Source organism: Larus michahellis, chromosome 8 (genome assembly GCF_964199755.1).
Source record: "Larus michahellis chromosome 8, bLarMic1.1, whole genome shotgun sequence".
NCBI lineage: Eukaryota > Metazoa > Chordata > Aves > Charadriiformes > Laridae > Larus > Larus michahellis.
The window spans coordinates 29,368,663-29,388,948 of NC_133903.1; the positions used below are offsets into that span (position 1 = coordinate 29,368,663).

The window sequence follows — 20,286 nt, forward strand, 5'->3', positions numbered from 1 at the left end:
ACACAGTGTTGGTTTTGTCCTGCAGTACTTTTCCTATACAGATGGTGAAGGTGAAAATTATCTCCTCTGACCCAGTGCCTGAGGTAAATAAACTGTAAATAGCTTAGGAAAGCAGGCTGGGATGTGAAGTGAAAAAGGGTGATTTTCATTTATTTTTTTCTTTTTTTGGAGGAGAGAAGAGGAGGATAACCATCAAAGCCTAAATTAACTCCCTCTTGCAAACATCATTTGAGGAGACGTTATCAGGCTAAAAATATGAGCAGTCTGTAAAAGGAACAGTTTTCCTTGTGTGCTGCTACTCACGTGTTACTTAATTAAAACAGTAGGCGCTTAATGTTGCGCTTACTTTTCCACTATTAATGGTAGTTGAGTTTTTTTGGGAGGGGGTACTTTGCTGAGTATGGACAATGAGGGCTTGTGTCCATGGTAAGACTACTGGTTAAAGCCAAAGTAAATATTGAAGTGGTTATAGTTATGCCGACATAAGCCCCTATATGAACATTCTCACTCGAACTTTTCTAAAATTTAACTTCTATTTATTGGAAACGGGTTTAAATCTGAGTGGAAAAAGCTGCCATGTTACTGGAATAGGAGTGTCCATCTGGAGGTCTATTCCAGTTTAATAAATTAAACTTTCTTTTCTGAAAAGAGTGGCAGGAATTTAAATTATTTTTTTCCTTGTCACTCCACCAGTCTTTCCTGGTTGTGTCGCATAGGCTTTAGGTTGTAAAACCTGCTGTTTAAGTCTTCTCCCCCAGTTGCTAGTTGCAGGCAGAGCGTGTTGGCTTTGAGTTGAGACCTGCCTGCAGGGAATCTCTTGAACTTCATCAGATCCTGCACCTGGCATGGAAGAACCCTTTGCGGTGATGCAGGCTGGGGAACAGCTCTGCTGAAAAGGCCTCGGGGGTCCTATGGACCTGGGGATCTCAGCAACCTGAACGTGAGCCAGTGGTGTGCCCTGGTAGCAAAGGTCAACTGTGTCCTCGGCAGCATGAACAGAATTAACCCAGGAGATCAAGGGTAGGTGTTATTCCCCTCTTGATAGGCACTTGTTTGATCGCATCTGGAATACCACGTCTGGCTTTGAGCCCTCTTGGTGAAGAAAGATGTTAAAAGTGTGAGCAAGTCCAGCAGAGAACTGTGAAGATGATGAGACATTGGAGAATGAGGAGCCAGACAGCTCACCTCTCCTCTTCTGTGGCCTTGCACTTAGCGCATCTTCTTGTAGGTCCTGCTTACTCTTCACTGCACAAGTGTTTCAAACTGATTCACTCAAAAAACATGATTTGAACCCAACTCCAGGCCAAGAATAATGCTGATAGACTCAAACTCAAATAATAGTACTGTGTTCACCAACCTGCTTCCAAAAAATACACACAAAAAAATATCTAGGCACTGCTTTGGTCTAAGGGCCATGTGGGCTGCTAAGCTGTGTTCTCGGTGAGCTAAGTGGAGCTGGGTTGAGGTGATCCACTCTCCTCACCCTGTCAAGTGCATACCATGGACCAGTAAGGATCAGAGGTGGTAGTAAAACCACTTTTCCAGGACGGGCAAGTGAGGAGAGTTGACAACAGCTCTTACCTGGTGTGCTCTCACCATCAAACTTACTTGCAGGACATGCGGAGAGGACACGTTGGCCTGTGCTGCCCCTCTCCACTAGCACTGTTGTAGGAGAAGTTTAGGCGGACTGAAATTGCTTTTCTGCAGGTATTGGAGGTATTGCTTTACCTCTCCTTCTGTAGGCCTCTTCCAAGAGAAGCCAGCACAGGACACTGCCTGTACAGTGTCTTCCATGTGATGCCCCCTTACCCTCATCTATCACATGGACAGTCTCATCCCATGGCCTTGTCCCACTGGAATAGACACGGCACAAGTGTTGGCTGCTCTGTCCGTGTGCCTCAGCCCTTCCTGACTGTCATTGCCCATGGAAAGGACAGCCAGTTCTCCAGAACTGAGGAGATGTGCAGGTGTGCACCATGGGCAATAGACCACCAGTGATGGTGGTGAGATCTTCGGCATCTTGAAAATGGATTAAGAATGAACAGGATCCAACTGGCCCATCCCATCTGAGTTAGAGCACTGAAGTTTTAACTGCGCATGCGGCTTCTTGGAGTCCTACAAACTCCAAAAACTTCCGTCTGATACAGAAGTGCTTATAATGGGGAATATACTGATGTGCCTCTTATGGCTTGAGGAGCTCTTGCTGCCAGTGGGAAGTCCTGCTCACACTTTTATTTGCCTTTTTTTCTTGTGCAGGGGTTGTCATTTAAAAAAATAGGGAGAGAATAAAAAAGGAAAAGTCTTGTGCCTGTTTTTCCAGAGAGTGGTATTGCAAACACCATAGCTGCTGTTTTTTTTTTTTTTTTCTGGGGGGATAGGTGGACTGGTTCAAATGCTACAATAGCAGCAAGTGCTGATTTTTGTTTGATCTTAAATATGAATTGTTCTGAAACTAATAGTGGTAATTGCTTTTGGGAATGGCTTGGGTTGTTTGGGCTTGTTTGGTTTTTTTGGTTGCGCTTGTTTTGTGGGTTTTTTTTGAGGCTCAAAGCTGGAAAAACAAAGGTTTGCCAAATTACTAGTCATAGGGCATGTTTCATCCAGGGCGTGACAAACTTTATTGCCTTTGAGAACTTCTGGGCTTAGAAATGCTGCTGGGTGGGTAGTCCTGGAGACAGGAGTCCTTTCTTTGTGCCAGAGCTTTGTCTCATCAATGTCTTCGTAAAGGTCTGCTGGGATGTGAATTTACCTTCTACATAATGCCATTACAGCCTGGGCAGTAAAATGCCATTTTCTTCTAGCAGTTTCCTTGTGGGTGGATCTAGAGATTCCTCCAGGCTCCCATTCATGTGTCTCACTTCTGTCTGGAGGGATGTTAGCTGCTGAGGTCTTCCAGGGTGAATTTTGTCAAGGGCATGCTGTCCTACCAGGAGCAGGGTGCAGAACCCCAGATGTGAGGGGCTCCGCTTGACTGTTAGGAAACTCTTTCCCTAGGCAGCCCTTAGTGCAGGGCAAGATCAGGTAGTAGAAGTCTTTAGTGTGCTCTGCCCTTTTCTCAGGATGATGGTGTGTCCATGCAGTAAAACTTGCGCTGCCTGATCTTAAAGGAACTGGAGACAAAGACGTGACAGGAAGAGCATCCCTCAGCCCCCTTGTCTTGCCTGGGGAAGCAAAGAAGGGCAGCTTTTGAGGGCAGAGCTGCAGAAACTGTCAACCACTGTCTTTTAACTGTAAGGCTGCTTCTGCTAGTCAAAGTTTTGGGCTTCATGAAGCAGCTCTGAGCAATTGAGGAAACAGCCTTCTGTCACATTAATAACTTTCTCTGAGGTTGAATGACTCTACTTTTTTAGTTTTTTGTCAAGGAAATTGTATTTAATTTGTGAACTTTGGTTTTTGTTGCACATCCCTGCAGTTTCCCCACTAATACATTTGTGGGCTTGTGGGGGTGCAAAGTTGAATAAAGAAAAATCTCCCAGCTGAACGAAGGGAACAGCCAGCATAACACCATGACTAGCTTGACATGCCCACAGCTGAAGCTTCCCCTTTCCTTCCTCAGACCATAGCCAACCCCTCCGCATGCCCCCACTGATCTTGTGGGAGGTTAGAAGGATTGGGATGAGGCTTGCTGAGGGAAACAGGCACACAGACCTGACTCTGGGGGAGTTGTGTGCTTACTTTAAGCGTTTGCAGGATCCTTAAGACTAGCCTGGTCCTGGCAAAGAGTATGGTGTAAGATGGACTCCGTTCTTCAGGATGGCCACCATTTATCTTCTCTTGGTTTGTGTGATGGCTAGTAGCAGTGTGGTCCTGCTGTATAGCAGGAGCTTCTTGGGGACACTGCAACTACAGTGATGACGAAGAACAGAAAGCCATTTTCACAGTTCTCTGGTATGTTAGGAATTTTGGAGCTGTTGTTCACAGACTGTGCAGCTGGAGTAGGGGAGGAAAGCAGGACAAGACTACTGAAATGCGCAGTGGCTGTGGGAGGCCCAAGCAAGTGTGCTGAAACAGGGGCTTGAGTGGATGAGCTGCAATCCATAAAATACATGGAACAAGCTTGACTTAGTCTGTTCTACTAAGTCAGCATTACGACTGTTTTAGTCCAGTCAAACACTCTTGCAAACTAGACCGACAGTGCAGTCTGACCCAGGGTCTTGGTCAAAAGCAAGCCCTGAAGCTATGACTAACCCCAGCCTTGCTCTGTCATAGGAGACAGTTAATAGCAAAGAAACCAGCCTCTATTCACTTGCTGAGCTTTCATTACGTATTGTTTTAATAAACAGGACTTCAACAAATAAGCATCCTGACCTTTAGTGATTGTGTTCCTCTGATTATGAATAAACTTAAAACGTGAATTCTTGATTCCTTTTTAATTTAAAGCAGGCTAAACCCCCTGGGAATGATATCTTCCAGTTGCATTGCATAAACTGGAAAGGGTTCATGCCCTGGTTCTCATCTGGAGGACCATAAGATGACTTGGGGTGGAGGTATTTTCCTGAAATAGCTTGGAGTAGCTCTCTGGGCTTTGGCATGTGCCCCCTTTCTCCCTCCTCTGTGCCCTCCCCTAACTACAGGCATCTCTGGCTTCAAGTAGGGTGGAGGATGCTGTGGGAAGTGCCTTTGGGTCTCTGGAGTTGGAGGACAAAATAGGCAGTTCGTAGCAGTTGGTTGGGGCTTAGCATGGCCTTGCAGCACCCTCCCTTTAGGGACATGTTGTTAAGGAGAAGCCGTTGCCCAAGCACCCCCACCACCAGAGTCTGTAACTGCTCAGACGGGGGTCCCTTCCCAGAGGGAGACTCCAGTGAGCCCAGGGGTGTCCTTTTTGATTCCTCACACACGCAATCTCACCCTCAGGCGCGCTCCCTCCTCCTTCAGCCTCAACCCTAGGTTTCCTGCAGCAGAGTCTCAGGTGTCGGATTTTATAAGAATTAAATAATTTAATTGAAAGGCAGAGCACCAGGGTCAGCTAGCTGGGTGCCTCCAGAGAGGGACTTTGAACAAAGAAATCCCTGGGCAATTGTACCCTTGCAATCTGTACACCTGCCCCTCATGTGCTCTTCACGCATCGCTCAGTCCAAGGGTGGTTTTTGGTCTGGGGTCATCTAACACATTCTTGGATTCTTCTGCTGTGTCCAGACAGGCCTGTCGTTAACTGCTCTTGTTGCTTTGCACTCTCTGCTCATGGTTGCTGTCTTTTTATCTTCTGATTTCCACTGCATGTGCACCTGCACTCGCTGGCAGAACACGGGGAACTGAAAAGTCCCAGACCTAGGGAAAAAAAATACCAAAACATCAGTGTGTTATCGATGTTTTCCTCATACTAAAAGGCTAAGCCAGCTGCTAGGAAAATTACTAAGAAAATTAACTATATTGTGGCCCAAAGGCTTCAGCAAATCTAACCACTCATGCTAAGTGAAGCTAGGCAAACAGCATAAATCATACTGTACTATAAACCCCAGTAACTTATTCTAATTAAAATTTACTTATTTAAGCTAAACATCTAATATCTCTCAACAGTGTTTCACACCATCTTTACTGTCTCTCCATGGGACTTTAGGGGAATATTTATACTCCCAGTGGAATATAAAGGGGTTGTAAACTCTCAGTGGAGCTCGTGGAGCTGTAGGTGTGGAAGCCATCCTACCTTGGGGCTGTGCTTCCCTGCCTTCTGACCGGGAAAAACGAAGCGGCCCTTTGACTTGAGGGAATTTGCTGTGGGAACTGCCGTGACCACGTGAGCGGCCAGGTGTTGGAACGCTCTGGTCCCAGGGAAATGTGTGCTGGAGAGGAGCAGCGGGCATGTGACTTGGCTCGCTCACCCCCTGACCCGAAGGCTTGAGGATCCCAGGCAGAGATGTGCTTGCGGCTCCTTTGGGAGTGTTTCCACGTGATTGCTGTCAGAGACATGGATCCGTGCCTCCTGTTCCAGTTTGTGCAGCTATACTGCCCAACCCCGAGGAAAAAAACATGCTTCAGATGCTGCTTTCAGGGAGGATGAGTGAGGCCATAGAGGAAGCAGGCGGGTTTCTCCCATCCCATTGTTTGAGACTGAGGGCCATTGTGGTGTTTTCACAGAACGGGGCATTCTGCACAAGGCTTCTCCGTGTGTTTTCACAAACTTGTAAGCCCTGTGTCAGGAAGCAGTGTGAAAGTAAGCTGCCTCTCGCAGCCTCAGCCTTGCCGCTCGTCGGCTATAGCAGGGTGGGGGGAAGAAGGTCTGATGCTCATCCTGGTGTGTGTCGAGCATCCCTGCCTTCCCCTGCCACCTCCCTGCTCAGCGTGGCCATACACAGGGCAGTTGTGGGGGCTCTGCTAATTGCAGGTTACAAATTGCAGACAAGTGGCTTTCTAGGCCTTGGCTGTAATTATCGGGGCTGTAGAGCAGCAAGTTACTTCCCTCTGCTAGCAGACTGTTCGCGGGGGTTCCTCTTGGTGTCTTAGCAGAGCCCCCGGTCCTGGCACGAGCCATCCCTGGGCCATAGGGTGAGGCAGCGGTGTGCATGGCCTCCCAGCCGGGATGTCCAGCTTAAACGGTGGGCTTGCAGGACGATACAGCCAGCAGAGCAAAATCCTGGTGCTTCTAGAGATAGGACCTTTGCAGTCTGCTTACCTTGGGCCATTCATCTCGAGATGGCCTGTCTTGTCTTTTCCAGTGGATGAACTGAACAGAGAGTTCAGTCCTGGATCTGCTTGATGGAAAAGCTGCTGTGATTCCTGTGGGGCCAGAGGAGAGTGTGCGAGCCTGCCTGCGCTACGGGGATGCTCTGTCTTTGTGGGGAAGTGGGGCTCTGCTGCTTGCCTTAGGAAGGACTTGAACATCTGCAGAGCTGCCCCCAGTTGCGCTCCTGACCTGGAGCCCCTGGAGCAGGGTCTGGAGCACAAGTCTTGTGAAGAGCGGCTGAGGGATCTGGGGGTGTTCAGCCTGGAGAAAAGGAGGCTGAGGGGAGACCTTCTCGCTCTCTACAACTCCCTGAAAGGAGAGGGTAGCCAGGGGGGGTCAGGTTTTTCTCCCAAGGAACAGGCAATGGGACAAGAGGAAACAGCCTCAAGTTGCGCCAGAGGAGGTTTAGGATGGATATTAGGAAAATATTCTTCACCAAAAGAGTTAGCAAAGATTGGAACAGGCTGCCCAGGGCAGTGGTGGAATCACCATCCCTGGAGGTATTTAAAAGCCGGGCAGACGTGGTGCTGAGGGACATGGGTTAGTGGTGGTTTTTGTCAGAGTTACGTTGATGGTTGGACTCGATGACCTGAAAGGTCCCTTCCGACCCAGGCAGTTCTATGATTCTGTAAGAAATAGGTTCTGCTTCCATTTGACTAATTTAAATTTACCAGCAGGAGAAGGGCAAAGGACCTAAATCTTGTGTGTTAACAGGCTTCCTTTGTGCTCTTGTTTTCCCAGGGCGGCCACTGACCACAATGTTGATAACACCACAGCGATCCTCAGGGAGTGGCTGAAGAACGTGCAGAACCTTTACCACGATGTGGAGTGGAGGCCGATGGAAGACCCCCAGTGAGTACTGCTGTGAGGGGCTGACCAAAGCTCTTTGGTGCATATGTCAAATTTTCTAGGGGATCTGTTTTCAAACCAGGACATGTACTAAATGTCCAAGCATTAAAATGTGGATTTATTTTTTTTTTTGGTGGGGTCTGTCCCATTAAAATTGCGTTCTCATGGAGCCCATAAAAAGGTCTCTGACTTCAGTGAAGCAACTCATGCAGAACTTTGGAGAAGAGAGCGTTTTCCCGTTCAGTTATTTAGCATCTGCAGCTGCTCTTTCCATGGTAAACAAATCACATCAAAAGCTACAGGGAATAAAAACTGTCATTCTTTATTTGCAAGGAAGCAGAGAAATCATAGCCCATTCCTGTCGTGTCTATGAAAGTTCTGCCCGAGACATCAAGTATTCAGTAAGTTCTGATCCAGAGAACTAGATTTAATTCAGTATATTATGCCTTTGCATGACTTGCAGGATCATTGTTTTGAAATATGATGTTAGGAAACATTGGTGTTTTATTGCTTTATTTTATATTTATTTTTTTTTAAGATTAGTTGTTCCTTGTTTTGTTGTGTTTTTTATTTCATCCATCAGGGAAAGATACATCAGTTTCCCCTTTCTTTAGGCTGGCTTTTACTTTCAAGGTCCCCAGTGCAGTGGTGGGGCATTCGTGGTACAAACCCACAGGGAATGCTCATTTTATTGATTTTTTTTTTTTTTTTTTAATCCTTTCATTGGAATTGAGTTTTCTTAATCCTGTCAAACTTATCTTCTTTAACTTTTGTAAAAAGTTTTTGAAATTCTTAGCTCCTTCACTGGCTTTTGCTGGTACTGTTTCGAAGTCCTGAATTTTTATTCCACAAAGGGATCTGTCCCTATGTTTCCTTCCATCTTTGTTACAAAGCACTTGCTTTTGGACCCGATCCTGAAAACAGAGACGTGTGCATAACTTTGCTCACATGATTGGGCTCCTGGGGTTGAGTGTTGGGTGTCTGTAGATTTAAGAGCTGCAATCGGATGTGTTAACAGTTACTAATGATGGCTAGACCCTGAGGGAATCCAAACTGCCTTCATCTTCACATCCTCAGTTTTGTTGATTCTACTGGGCTTAAGGAAGCTGCGTTTACAGTCTTAAACGTAAAGCCCAGTAGCGGACAGATGACTTTCTACCAGAGGTAAATCAGCTTCGGTTCGTTTTGGTGGGGTAACCTCTGCTTGCGTCAGGCGAGGGCCTGCTGCTGCAGAAGGAGCTCCTGGGTTTGGTAGAGCTGTTGTGCTTGTGGCTGCTTGGCCGGCAGGAAATGCTGCAGCGCTGCTTGTTCTCCAGTGCCCTGTGTACACATGCCAGCACGAAACTTGGCATCGTTCTCCCTCAAAACCTCTCCTGGGTTGCCTGAGGTGACTCTAACACTGTTTTTCTTTGGGAAAGAAGGCGGCAAGGGAACTCTGACTTTTTTTTTTTTTTTTCCTTTGACCAGTGTAATAGGGCCCAGACATGGATTGCAGTCACTTTTTTTTCTTTGCTAGGTCTTACCCAGAAGAAATTGGGCCAAAACATTGGCCAAGCTCCCGATTCACTCATGTGATGAAACTCCGACAGGCTGCCCTGCGCGCTGCACGGGAGAAGTGGTCGGACTACATCCTGGTAAATACAAGGTTTGATTTATTAACTGTCCTCAGGCAAAAGCTTTTCAGACAGTCACTCTGATACTTGGGGCTGCCAAAGTGTTTCTTCTCCATCTAAAGACAAAGCTCTCTGCAGTGAGGTGCTGGGTTTCTTGGTCTGATGAGCAAGTGACTCTGCAGCGAGGGAAATAAGTCCCTGGGAAGCCCAAGGCTTTCTCCACAGGGGTCAGGATTGACTATGGTCCTGGTGGTGGATAGGTACCTGGAAGGGTCCCCCAGGTGGAAACCCCACCTGTTATTCATGAAATGTAAGAGAAATAGTTCTGCAGAACAGTTGTGGAAAGGTGCATGCCTTTGGTCACTAGCAGTAGTTAATGGTGGCATTCCCAGCCTCTGAACGAGGCGAGGGTGTGAGGCCAGTTTTTAAGAGTTCTCCTTGATCTTCTTCAAAGAATAAACCTGCCCTGAATTTTCAGCAATGTTATTTTCCCTCGCAGCTCCCTTGCCCCCGTGTTGGAGTAACGTTCTGTGGAGTCAGAGGGAAGCTCCGCTTCTTTTCCCATCCTGTAGCTGCGGTGCAGGGGTGGCCCCCCCCAGCATTCCCCCATAGCAGCCATGTGTCCTGTGGTATCAAAACCACCGGCTCTGTGTTTTTTGCCAATACCTCATGCCTCTGGCTGCCTTGTTCCTGAGAAAGTGTCAGGAGAAGCGATTGTTTCATCTGATAACAAATTTCTTTCTCTTTCCCTCTCCCCTCTCTAGTTTATCGATGCAGATAATTTACTGACCAACCCACAAACCCTGAACCTGATGATAGCGGAAAACAAGACGCTGGTGGCACCGATGCTGGAGTCTCGCTCCCTCTACTCTAACTTCTGGTGCGGCATCACCCCCCAGGCAAGTGACTGGGAGTGGTGCTGGGTGCTTGCGTGAGCTGTCTGTTGAGAGGCCTCCTGCCGTGTGTCTGTGAAGTGGTGGGTGTTGTTTCTGTTCTCTGAGCTTTCCCCTCTGCTTTTGTAGGGTCCTTCTTCTGAACAGAAGCTGCTGTAGCCATGAGGCACGCAGGGGTGATGTTAGCATGTAGTGAGGGTAGTGGTGGCATGCAGTCATCTCAGCTTGCCTCTCTCTCCGTGGCGGCATCCCAAATCTTGGGTGGGTATCTTCAGGAAAGGTCCACACGTTTATAGGGAATCTGGGAATGAGGGTCAAGAGGACATTGCAGCCTGTAAATGATTTTCAGGCTTTGTTTTCTAACCAAGCTGTAGGTATGAGCATGGCAATAGATGTTCAGCATTGGGTATGCAGGCACATAACTGAAACCTGCTTCCCTGCTTCCTGACTTGGAAAAGTTGAATCTGGAGGAAGCTGAGCTTGCTTAGCCAAATGTCCTGGGAAGTGATACTGACTGACTGCATAAAAGATACTACATAAAAATGACTACATAAAAGATACAGATATACGCACCAGAATTTATTTGAGGTGGTTCCTTGTGTTTGTGTAATGGCCTTAAAACTCTTGGTACATAATTTTAGACTAGCTTTCCTGTATGGTGACGCTAACCTGAAAGGAATTTGCTTTTCTTTCTACAGCTCTCCATTGTGTATAGGTTGTTTTTCTCACATACGAACAAAGTTTATGTAGTGATTTGCCCTGTAGGGAGTGTGTGTGCTGAAGTATGTGTGTAAAGGACAGGAGCACTGAGCCTAGGAATTAGAGTTTCACGTTACTTTCTCAAAGTACATATACGGCAGAAAGTATCAGATACAAAGATGTTGTCTAGTAGAGATTGCATTATTTTTAGAGCCAGAATGAGGTGGAGCTACCACTTCACAAGTTGCTCCACATGACTGTGGTGTGTGGCCCTGGCTGGTAGGTAAGCCCCTACCCAGTCACTTGCTTGCTCCCACCCAGTGAGATGGGGGAGCAAATTGGAAGGGCAAAAGTAGAAAAAAAACCCCAAACCCAAAAGCAACCCTCCTGGGTTGAGATACAGACAGTTTAATAAGTGGGGGGGGGGGGGCGGAGGGGGGAGAAAATCCCCAAAAAACCAAGTGCTTTTTGCACTCTTTTCCATTGACTAAGCTCTAGATGGGCTTTCCACGACATTCAAGATGAAATGGGGAATGTAGTTAATGCTTTTTTCTCCCAGGGAAGCCTCAATAATGAGATCAGCTTTTAGACCCGTTCTCCAGTCTGCTGCTGGCGTGTGTTGTGTTGTCCTTTGGGAAGGCAGGATCCTAAGCTGCACGTCTCCTAGAATAGAAAGAGGGGTTTTGTTCACTTGAAAATTTTCATTTTTTGCCCACCTTTGCCCTGGAAAGCTTCAGGATTTCCATTTTCCTTCCATCCCTGGGTCTTGCCTTTCCTTCTTCATAAAGACAAGCTTTCCCTGCTGCATAGGTAAATGTTTAAGCCCAAGCTGCACGTATATCTTTGAGTTTCGCTGGGGCAAATGAGTATGAGTACTCTAGAGAGGCTTCATGGTCCTCCCAATCCCTACCCTCTTGCTTTATTCCAGAGCTGACAAGATCCTAATTATTGTCATTATTGCTGGACTGTAACAAAGGGCAAACTCCATGCCCCCTCTTCTTCTGGTGTCATTCTTCCTTCCCAGTGTTACCAAGGACTCAAGTAGGGACCACAGGCAGAGTGAAAACATAACAACTGTGCTGGGTCAGACCAAAGGTCTGTCTGGTAGGAGTGGTTTGTAGCAGATGCCTAGGGAACATGGCAAACTAGTTAGTGAATTATACTTCCCTGAAATATTTTTCTATCCTTTGGTGATCTCCGTCTCTAGGATTTCTTGAGGAAGGTCTTTGTCTTTAAAGCTTTGAGTAATTTTTTCTTTTACAGAAATCACTATCTGCATCTTTTTCCCTTGGCGCCCACACCATCTTATGGCAAGGAGTTCCACAGTTCAAACTAACTAATTGAGCAAAAGTAGCAGGAAACAGTCCCAACCTTTGCAGATTCTTGGGAAGTAAATCTATAGATAAGAAAAGGGGGAGGGGTAGGCGTGTTTACTTGGTTCAGTTTTTGTTTTAAAATGGAGATACAAAATTCATAGGGAAGGCACTGTCCCTTAAGTTTTTAAGGTTAAGTCCGGACACAGCCAGGTTTTCCACTGATGTAAATCAGCATCGCTCCGCAGCCTGACGTGGATGTCTGCCTGTCTGCACCAGCCTCGGCCGTGGCCCCTAGTGTTACCTCTCCAGTAGTAAATTTCCATCATTACCAACGTTAGCTGAGAAACGGAGAGGGGAAAAAACTAGCAGCAAATGCATCTTGCAGAAATTGGTGAAAAAAATCTGCTCAAATGAACAAGAAAGTCCCCGCTTTATTTTTCTTTTCTTCTCTCTTAGCTGCTGCTGCTGGTTTCTGCGCGCGCGGTTCCGCAGCTTGGTGCTCCCAGCCTTGCTCTCCCTGGGGACTCGGGCAGGCAGCAGCAGCTGGAGCACACCCTGACGCAGCCTCTGGCACTGTGTAGAGGGAGTCAAACCCGGCTCCAGACAGCTCGGCGTTTAGCTGTCACGAAGCTAACCTTAGGAGAGCATGGCAACAGTGCCGACAGGTTGGAGTCTTTCTGGAGTATGCATGATTTACGAGCAGGGAAAAGCCCCCAAACCCCACAGTGAGTGACTGGAGGAGGAAAGATTAGTTTCCAGCATCTTTCACCTGTGGGCATTCTCGGATGTCTGTTAAAGGTTGACTGTCTTAACCCTTCCTTCTGTGGGAATGCTAGTAAGGTCTCTGCCTGCTCACTCTTTTTCATGAAAACGTCTGTCTCGGATATCTCGTGCTCACAGTATGGCCAGAAGGTATCTCAAGGCCAGAGGGGATGATTGACAGATGCATAAACAGACAAAACCAGAATTAAATGGTTCTGCAGTGATTTTCTCAGCTGTTGCTAGGATAGTTGTGGAAAATATAACGTAAGAGTAACTTTTAACTTATTTTAGTGACTCATCGTTTCTGTAAAGACCAGAATCTGCTTCGGATTCAACCATCAGCTGTGTTCAGATGTCTAATTGGTGCATGAGGACTTTCTTTCTGGGGAATTCAGTGTATATATTTCAAAATCTGATAGCTTTGGACACATTGCACCTGCAAAACCAGCTGTGAGCTGTACAACGTGGGTGTTGCACCCACGGCGCTGGAAGGATAGCAAAGCTTGTAGGTATAGAGAATGGGCTGACTGAAGTGCCTCCCCCTGACAGACTCTGCAGGGAGAGCTCGGGAGTGGGTATTGACCCTGCTTGCCCTGGGATGGAGCAGCAGAGATCTTTACACAGCCTGAGAGAGGCTGAGACACCGCATTGCCTTCACTGCAGTGGAGCAAACGATTTTTTTTAAAGTCATGGTCAGAAATAATTTGCAGGTCCCGTTCTGTGAGACACTGGATGTCCTTTGTGCCTGTTGTGCCACGGATGCTCGGCAGCTTCCAGGGTCAGACCTGAGAGTCTATGTGCTAACAAGAGGTTTCTGGAGAGCCAGGGGAAAAAAAGTCCAAGGTTTGAAGCTCTATTGCAAGGGAGTTTTGCAGCGGAAAGGCTTGGATTTCCACTAGCTGCTAAAAAGGAGAAAGTCAAGCTTTAGCTTTTGGGATGGAGATTGTATCTAAATATTTGACTGATCCCTTTCCAAAGAGGGGACACTTCGAAATCTGAGAAATGGGCACTGATCCATCTCTGCTGGGGAAGGCTAAGGGTGAGAGCTTCTGCTAGGGAGCAGCTATGAAACAGAAATCTCTGGTAACAAGCAGACCTCTCCTTGTGTTTGCAGGGCTATTACAAAAGGACGCTGGATTACCCCCTGATTCGGGAGTGGAAGAGGACAGGCTGTTTTGCTGTTCCAATGATTCATTCCACGTTCCTCATTGACTTGAGGAAAGAGGCCTCCACCAAGCTGATGTTCTACCCACCCCACCAGGACTACACCTGGAGCTTTGATGATATCATGGTCTTTGCCTTCTCCAGTCGCCAAGCAGGTACGTCCGGAGCCTTTGCTGAGGAGGAGTCACTAGCAGAGACATGCGGATCTCTACTTTGAGTTCACAGGCCAAAAGACGTCTGTTGCTTCAGTGGTGAGCTAAGACCCTGTTCCCTTTCCTCTTTCGGATCCGGTCAGGGATAACCAGCAGCAAGTGACTGACAATGCAGTTTTGAACCACAGCTAGCTTCAAAGGACACGGGAGCTGTTCTTGGAACAGGGACAGTGTTTCAGAGACAAACTGTGTACCACTCCAGCTGATACTGGGATCAGTTTCTACCAGACAGTGGGAGGATTGCAGTTAGGCCTGAAATTCAGGAGTCCTTCCAGGGAAGGTCACAACCTCAGTGTCCTCTTCCTTTGTCTGGAGTGGCTCTCAGTGTTTGCAGAGAGTTCCGTGCGTCTCGGAGAAATCACTGTTTCTTAAGTGCATGATACTGCTGCTACTGCTGCTTGTACCTGGGGTGAGGATGTTTATTGGAGAATGGATGTGGTCTGGAATGGATTCTGTCTCCAGCGAAGTCCTGTCTAGCAGACCTGTATTTAGCAGTGTCAGAGCTGAAATGAGCTCCTGGGAAAAATATGTTTTTAATGGCCATCAGTATTGTTCTTTGCCCTGCTGTGTTGAAAAGGGGAAAGTTTGGGGCCTTATAAAGGAAAAAGGGACGATGAAACCTCAGCGGCACCAACGAAATGCACTTCTGTTCAGAGCTTCATGGCTGTTTTGCTGGATTACTGAGGTAAATCAGTAGGGAAAAGTTGTTTGTGGGTCCACTGGAGTTATCCGTGCTCTGTTTGCAGAAGAGACAAAGTTAAGGTGAGCAGGAAGGGCTGTTCTTGCAGGACAGACAAGCAGAGAGAAAGTGAAGAAGCATAGCTCGCTGTCGACAGTCTCTTCTGGAGAAGAGACAGGCTGAGAACGCTGCCTTCCCCCTGTTTCCAGACCAGCATGGCAGCCGCCAGCTGTTTGCAGCTTTCCTTTTAGTGATCTTTCTGGTCTGAAGCTCTTGGCAGCACTGCAAAAGGCGGTGTTGTCTTGGCATACTAAGCCGGGCTTTTTAAAACTCAGCTACAAGGGGATGCGCGGCATCAATTGAGAAAAAGGAATTGTGGAGGAGAGGCAGCAAGAGCTGGATTTAGAGCCCTTGGGCAGCAGAGGAAGATAAAGGAGGCGAGATGTGAACTTGCAGGGCACCTTTGGGGCCCTGACTTTCAGAGACAGGACATCAGTGTATTGGCTCCAAAGGAGAAAGGAGGTTTAAGTCTGGATGGCAAAGCAGGCAAATCTAGCCACACCACTCGTTCCCTCTGACAGCTCTCCCAGAAATGCAGCATCCAATTAGTCTGCTAACTGCATTGCATTAGCTCCAGCTGCTTAAGAAATATTTCAGGGATTCAAAGCCATCAGTTTTTCCTTCCATCCTAGAACACACTCAGTCCTTTTTCCAGGACTGACCCATGACATGAAAGGCTTCGCTTCAGCAGTCTGGCCCACTGATCCGCTCAGATGGTTGGCTTGTGTCCTGGGCTGAGTTTTGTCACCCAGGATAAAAGGATGACATCCAAGTTCGGAAATGGGAAAAATGTATGGACTTCGAGGTATACTTCTCTTCGGAGTAATTTCACTGACTTCCCTGAAGTCATAAATTATGTTGGCTTTTGTCCAGGCCAAGTACTGCACTTAACGCCTCGGATCAAACCATCAGTTTTCAACAGTTAAATGTACTGCTCAAAGCAACTGTTTTGTGATGCTCCAAAGAGACTGACCCACTTCTGCTGGGAGGACGTCTCCTGTAGCGGGGGTACTGACCCAGAACAAAGCTCCTGCGGGTGTTTTGGTGAAAATGGTGGACTCGGTAGAGCCCCTTGCACTTGCAAGATAGCGTTTCGCCAGCCAGATCTCCTGGGATTCCTTCCTTTCAGGCTCTGAAGACCTAGAGCCAGGCAGCAGGACAGTCTGGGCGCAGGGATGTGAGGGAAACTTAGGTTGCCTAACTACGTGGCTGTGAGTTCAGGGCACGGCTGGGAATCCTGGTCACTGCCTTACAAAGGCTAATAATAATACAAGTGTCTATGGCTTTTCTGTCCTTTGTAGCAATTGTTTGTTTTATTATAAAAGCAGAGCTGGAGAGCAAGAGTTCCCCTCCCCATTTTAAGGTAGCTTTACCATTTTAAACTAGCTTTTATCCCAGACGGAACAGAAATACTGGCGTGAATCCGTGCAGATTAACTGTGTTTAAGCCGGCGGAAGATAAGAACAGAGATCAGTGAGCCAGATAAGATTAGTTGATTAGATCAGTGCCAAATCCATTAATGTCAGCAGGTAGTATTTTTTACTCTGCCATTTAAGTAAATTGCAGCTGACAGCTGAATGTGTTTTGGCAAGTAGCGTAGCTAGCAATTTACTTGCAGAACTTAAAATGGTAGAAACACTGGAGTCATTAATGCAGACAATTCTGCTCTGCTAAAAATACCAGGGATTAGGAGGACTAATACATGAAAGCATCCACACACCAGGTAGTGTCTGCTTTTTGTTTATTTCCTAGAGGGAGGGAGGTAGTTGTGCTCGTTTCATTTAAAAAAAAATTTAAAAAAAGGGGTGGGGGGGGCGGAAAATCTTGTAGGTTTGCATTTTCTGTAAATCTGCTTGGCAGAGTTGTGTGGGTTCTAGCAGCTTTCAGATTGTGGTTAATTAATAAAGGATCTTACCAGAACTCAATGAAAAACAACAGAAATATTTTCCCTTGCCTTCTCTGGATGTAGCTTTTGAGTGTGGTGCCTGATGTGACACAGGCCCGGTGCTGCTGCACTTGTAGCCGATTGTGAGCAAACTCTTGGTCAGTCCGGAGGGAGCAGTGTTTTGCTGATCCCATGTTGCTGGGACATTCCCAGTGAATTCCCAGGACATTCCCTGCCCAGGGAAGTGGTTGAGGCACCATCCCTGGAGGTATTTAAAAGACGGGCAGACGTAGTGCTGAGGGACATGGTTTGGTGATGGTTTTTGTCAGATTTAGGTTGATGGTTGGACTCAATGATCCGAAAGGTCCCTTCCAACCTGGACGGTTCTATGATTCTAAGAAGCTCGGCAGTGGGTGGGTCTCTCCCTTCCAAAGGCATCTGCTCCGAGCAGATTTGCATCCTCTCTTCATGTCACACCTTCAGAGTCAGGTCCTTGAACAAGCAGCTGCAGAAACTTTTGGGGAGAAGGATGTTAACGTTCTCACCTCTTTTTGAAAGCATCTTTTCTGCTTGCTGGTGTCTTTCTCTAGGATTATCTGCAGTCCTCCTGCCGTCTGTGTCAGGCACTGCTTTTGCTAAAGGCCAGTTCTGCCCTCTGCCGTAAGATTGTTTTCATAGCGTGAAGGCAAGGGCCAAAAAAGACCCTTTCTCTGGGCTGAGGGAGGTTCTCCGTCTCTCCTAGGAGAAAACTGATTGCAGTTAAAAATACGTGCTGCTAGGGAGCAAGTAGGAATTGGTTTCATAGGAGAGGCCACTTGCTGCCAGCCAAATAAAACAGAAAATGGCACTGTGATGTGTTTGAATTTTTTGCTTATGAAGTAGAACTTCATGGGACTGAGGTCCTGGCATAAGTTTGATTGTGGCTCCATAGCAACACAGCAGCAAAATCTGCTGATAAATGACCTGACTCTAATTTCTGTTTGTCTGTGGTCCCCAGGAATACAGATGTTTGTCTGCAACCGTGAACACTATGGTTTCCTTCCCATGCCCCTGAAATCGCACCAGACGCTGCAAGAAGAAACCGAGAACTTTGTGCACACACTGATCGAGGCTATGAGTAAGTTGCTGTGCCCTGTGTCATGGTGGACACCCCCAAGTTAATGTTTGTAGAGCTCTGCTTCCGGCAGCCCATCTCTCTTCCCCCTGGGAGTCTGCATCCTGATCTGACTGCTCTCACACTGGTTTGATCTACAGTTTTCTGTTTTCCACTGCTTTTCTACCTAGGGGTATAATCACTTTGCAGTCAGGTCAACCCCATTCACAAAGTCCCTTAACTTCCCCATATTAAATGCAAAAATGCATCTTTAATGCAGAAAGGATGCTGCAGAACCTCGTTTTTGTCATGAGGTCCATCTGGCACGTGGCTGCTGGCTTTTGCTTGGCAACATGGACACTTTCTGCTGCACCCACTCCTGCACTGCCTTCATCTCCCTGCTCCCTGGGGATTGCTAGGCCCAGTGATGGAAATGCATGCGGATACGTTATATCAATGTAGCTTGTACATGAGGGTGATGCTTGGGATCTCTCCTCTCTTTCAGTTGATCGCCCTCCCATTGAACCCTCTCAGTACGTGTCTCTTCCTCCGAAGAACCCTGACAAGATGGGATTTGATGAAGTAAGGAACCTATTTTGCTGCCATTGTCTTGTCTTGTCTTCCTATTTATCATTTAGAGGACCTGGGTTCTCCCTGTAGCATAGCTTCCAGAGGTTTCCCTTGGAGTTATCTTTTCACATAGTTAGGTCTTTCCCAACCACTCATCTTTTGGACTTAAACTTTTTGCAAGGAGAAAATAGCCATTGTTATCTGGGGAGAACTTCTGCCGAGCTCAGGGAAGCAGAAGGGAAAGGCCTCGGGGAGCAGCCTTTCCCTCTGGCATTTGCTGTGAAGAAACGAGGCCAGTCAGGTCTGCAGGCACTTAGGACCTGCTGCGAGACCCCCGATGAGAAGTGCAGGTTTGTGTGCAAGGGCAATGCCCAGCAAATCTTTGGGCTTTCTGTCTTGATGGAATGGATGTTTTAATCCAGCCGGGAGGGCATGGCAGCAGTGAGGCTGAGAAATGGGTTAAGTCCCCAGTTTTTGTGCTGTTTCCTCTACATCTGACTCTGCAGAGCAGCTTGGCAGCCCTTCCATTCTGTGGCAAAAGCTCATCTTTGGAAAACCTCTCTCGCTTTCCGGTGACAGAAGGGAACAGTTTCTCCCACCTGAGAGGGACACTGGAGCAGCTGGGAGAGCCAGACTCGCAGCTGGGTTCTAGCCCAAGCTGGGTGCGTCCAGGAGTGATGAAAACTTACCTTACCGTGCCAGCTCTACCCCTGCCCTGCTTGGCCACCGCGTTTTTCTACTGTGGCCTTAAGTTAAAGTGACCTAAAGGGGGTTGCTGACACTGGTAGTGGCCCCAGGACCCTGCAGAAATTCCTCTCCTGACTCTGCCTTACGTGGAGGAGAGAGCCGGCATGGAGGGGAGGAGGCTGGAGATGGATCCGCTGTGCTTTAACTAACCCGTATCTGTGTTATTCACAGCCAGCAGCCCCTGCGTATGCGGCTGCCAGGGTGGCAGTGGCACCGTGACCAAGGGAGTCGTGGTGATCAGGGGAGCCTTTGTTTTATCGGTGTATTCTGCTACATCTGTTTATGTGACTTCTAAAGCCTGAACCCGATTTGGCTATGTGTGTTTGAGCCTCTGTGTTTGGGACACAGCTGGTGAAGGTTTTTTCCATGTTGTTCTTTGTGGCTGTGCTTTATTTATCCAATTTATTATTTTTGCATTTGTACTGACTTGGAATTTGATCTGCTTCTTACTGGGATGAGGTTTTGCTCCACAGGCTACAAGGCTGCACTTGTACTTGTCTACCTGGGACTGAAAAATCTCCCTAAGCCTCTGCAGTTTACCTGCAAAGTGAGGGCTTCAGTCCTCCGCCCTCCACCAGAGCCTGTCTCCTCAAGGCTTGGACGGAGCCCTGCCCAGACATCTCTGCTACCGGTCTTGGTTCTGGCCTTCCTCTGCTCTGGCAGGGGAAGCGGTGGATTTTCAGTGCCTGAAGTAATTACAAAAATCGTCTCTTTGCTGTGTCCTTCTACTTGGGTGGTGGCCCGACTGATCGTCCTAAATATAGGCAGTGGCAGCATTGCGCAGAAGCAGGTGGGTCAGTGTTCCCCCAGGACTGAGGCTGGAGATGGCTGTGTTGCTCTGTGTTTAGTATAAATCAAAACATCCTGTATCTTTGGAAATTATAGACTTAGCTGTAACTGGTCTCCTGTCACCTTCATTCAACCTCAAAGATCAAGTTTCCCCTGTGAACATCCATAACAAGCAGTTGTTCGAGAACAAGCCTCAGCTTTCAACTCAAAACCGACTCCAACTTTTTGACAAATTCTAAGCCACCTGGAATGAAAACACACCCTGTATTTTCATAAGATTTGCTTTCCCAATGG

At 47.4% G+C, this 20,286-nt stretch overlaps 1 protein-coding gene across 2 annotated transcripts in view; it reads left to right on the forward strand.

The window, feature by feature from the left end:
• COLGALT2 (collagen beta(1-O)galactosyltransferase 2) overlaps positions 1-20,286 on the forward strand; it is a 53,185-nt gene that overhangs the window by 27,529 nt on the left and 5,370 nt on the right. For both annotated transcript variants that reach the window (XM_074598173.1, XM_074598174.1), the window contains 6 exons: positions 7,403-7,513; positions 9,027-9,144; positions 9,888-10,022; positions 13,908-14,112; positions 17,791-17,910; positions 18,392-18,468. In XM_074598173.1, coding sequence (XP_074454274.1) covers positions 7,403-7,513; positions 9,027-9,144; positions 9,888-10,022; positions 13,908-14,112; positions 17,791-17,910; positions 18,392-18,468 — 766 coding nt within the window. The remainder of the gene's footprint in view (positions 1-7,402; positions 7,514-9,026; positions 9,145-9,887; positions 10,023-13,907; positions 14,113-17,790; positions 17,911-18,391; positions 18,469-20,286) is intronic.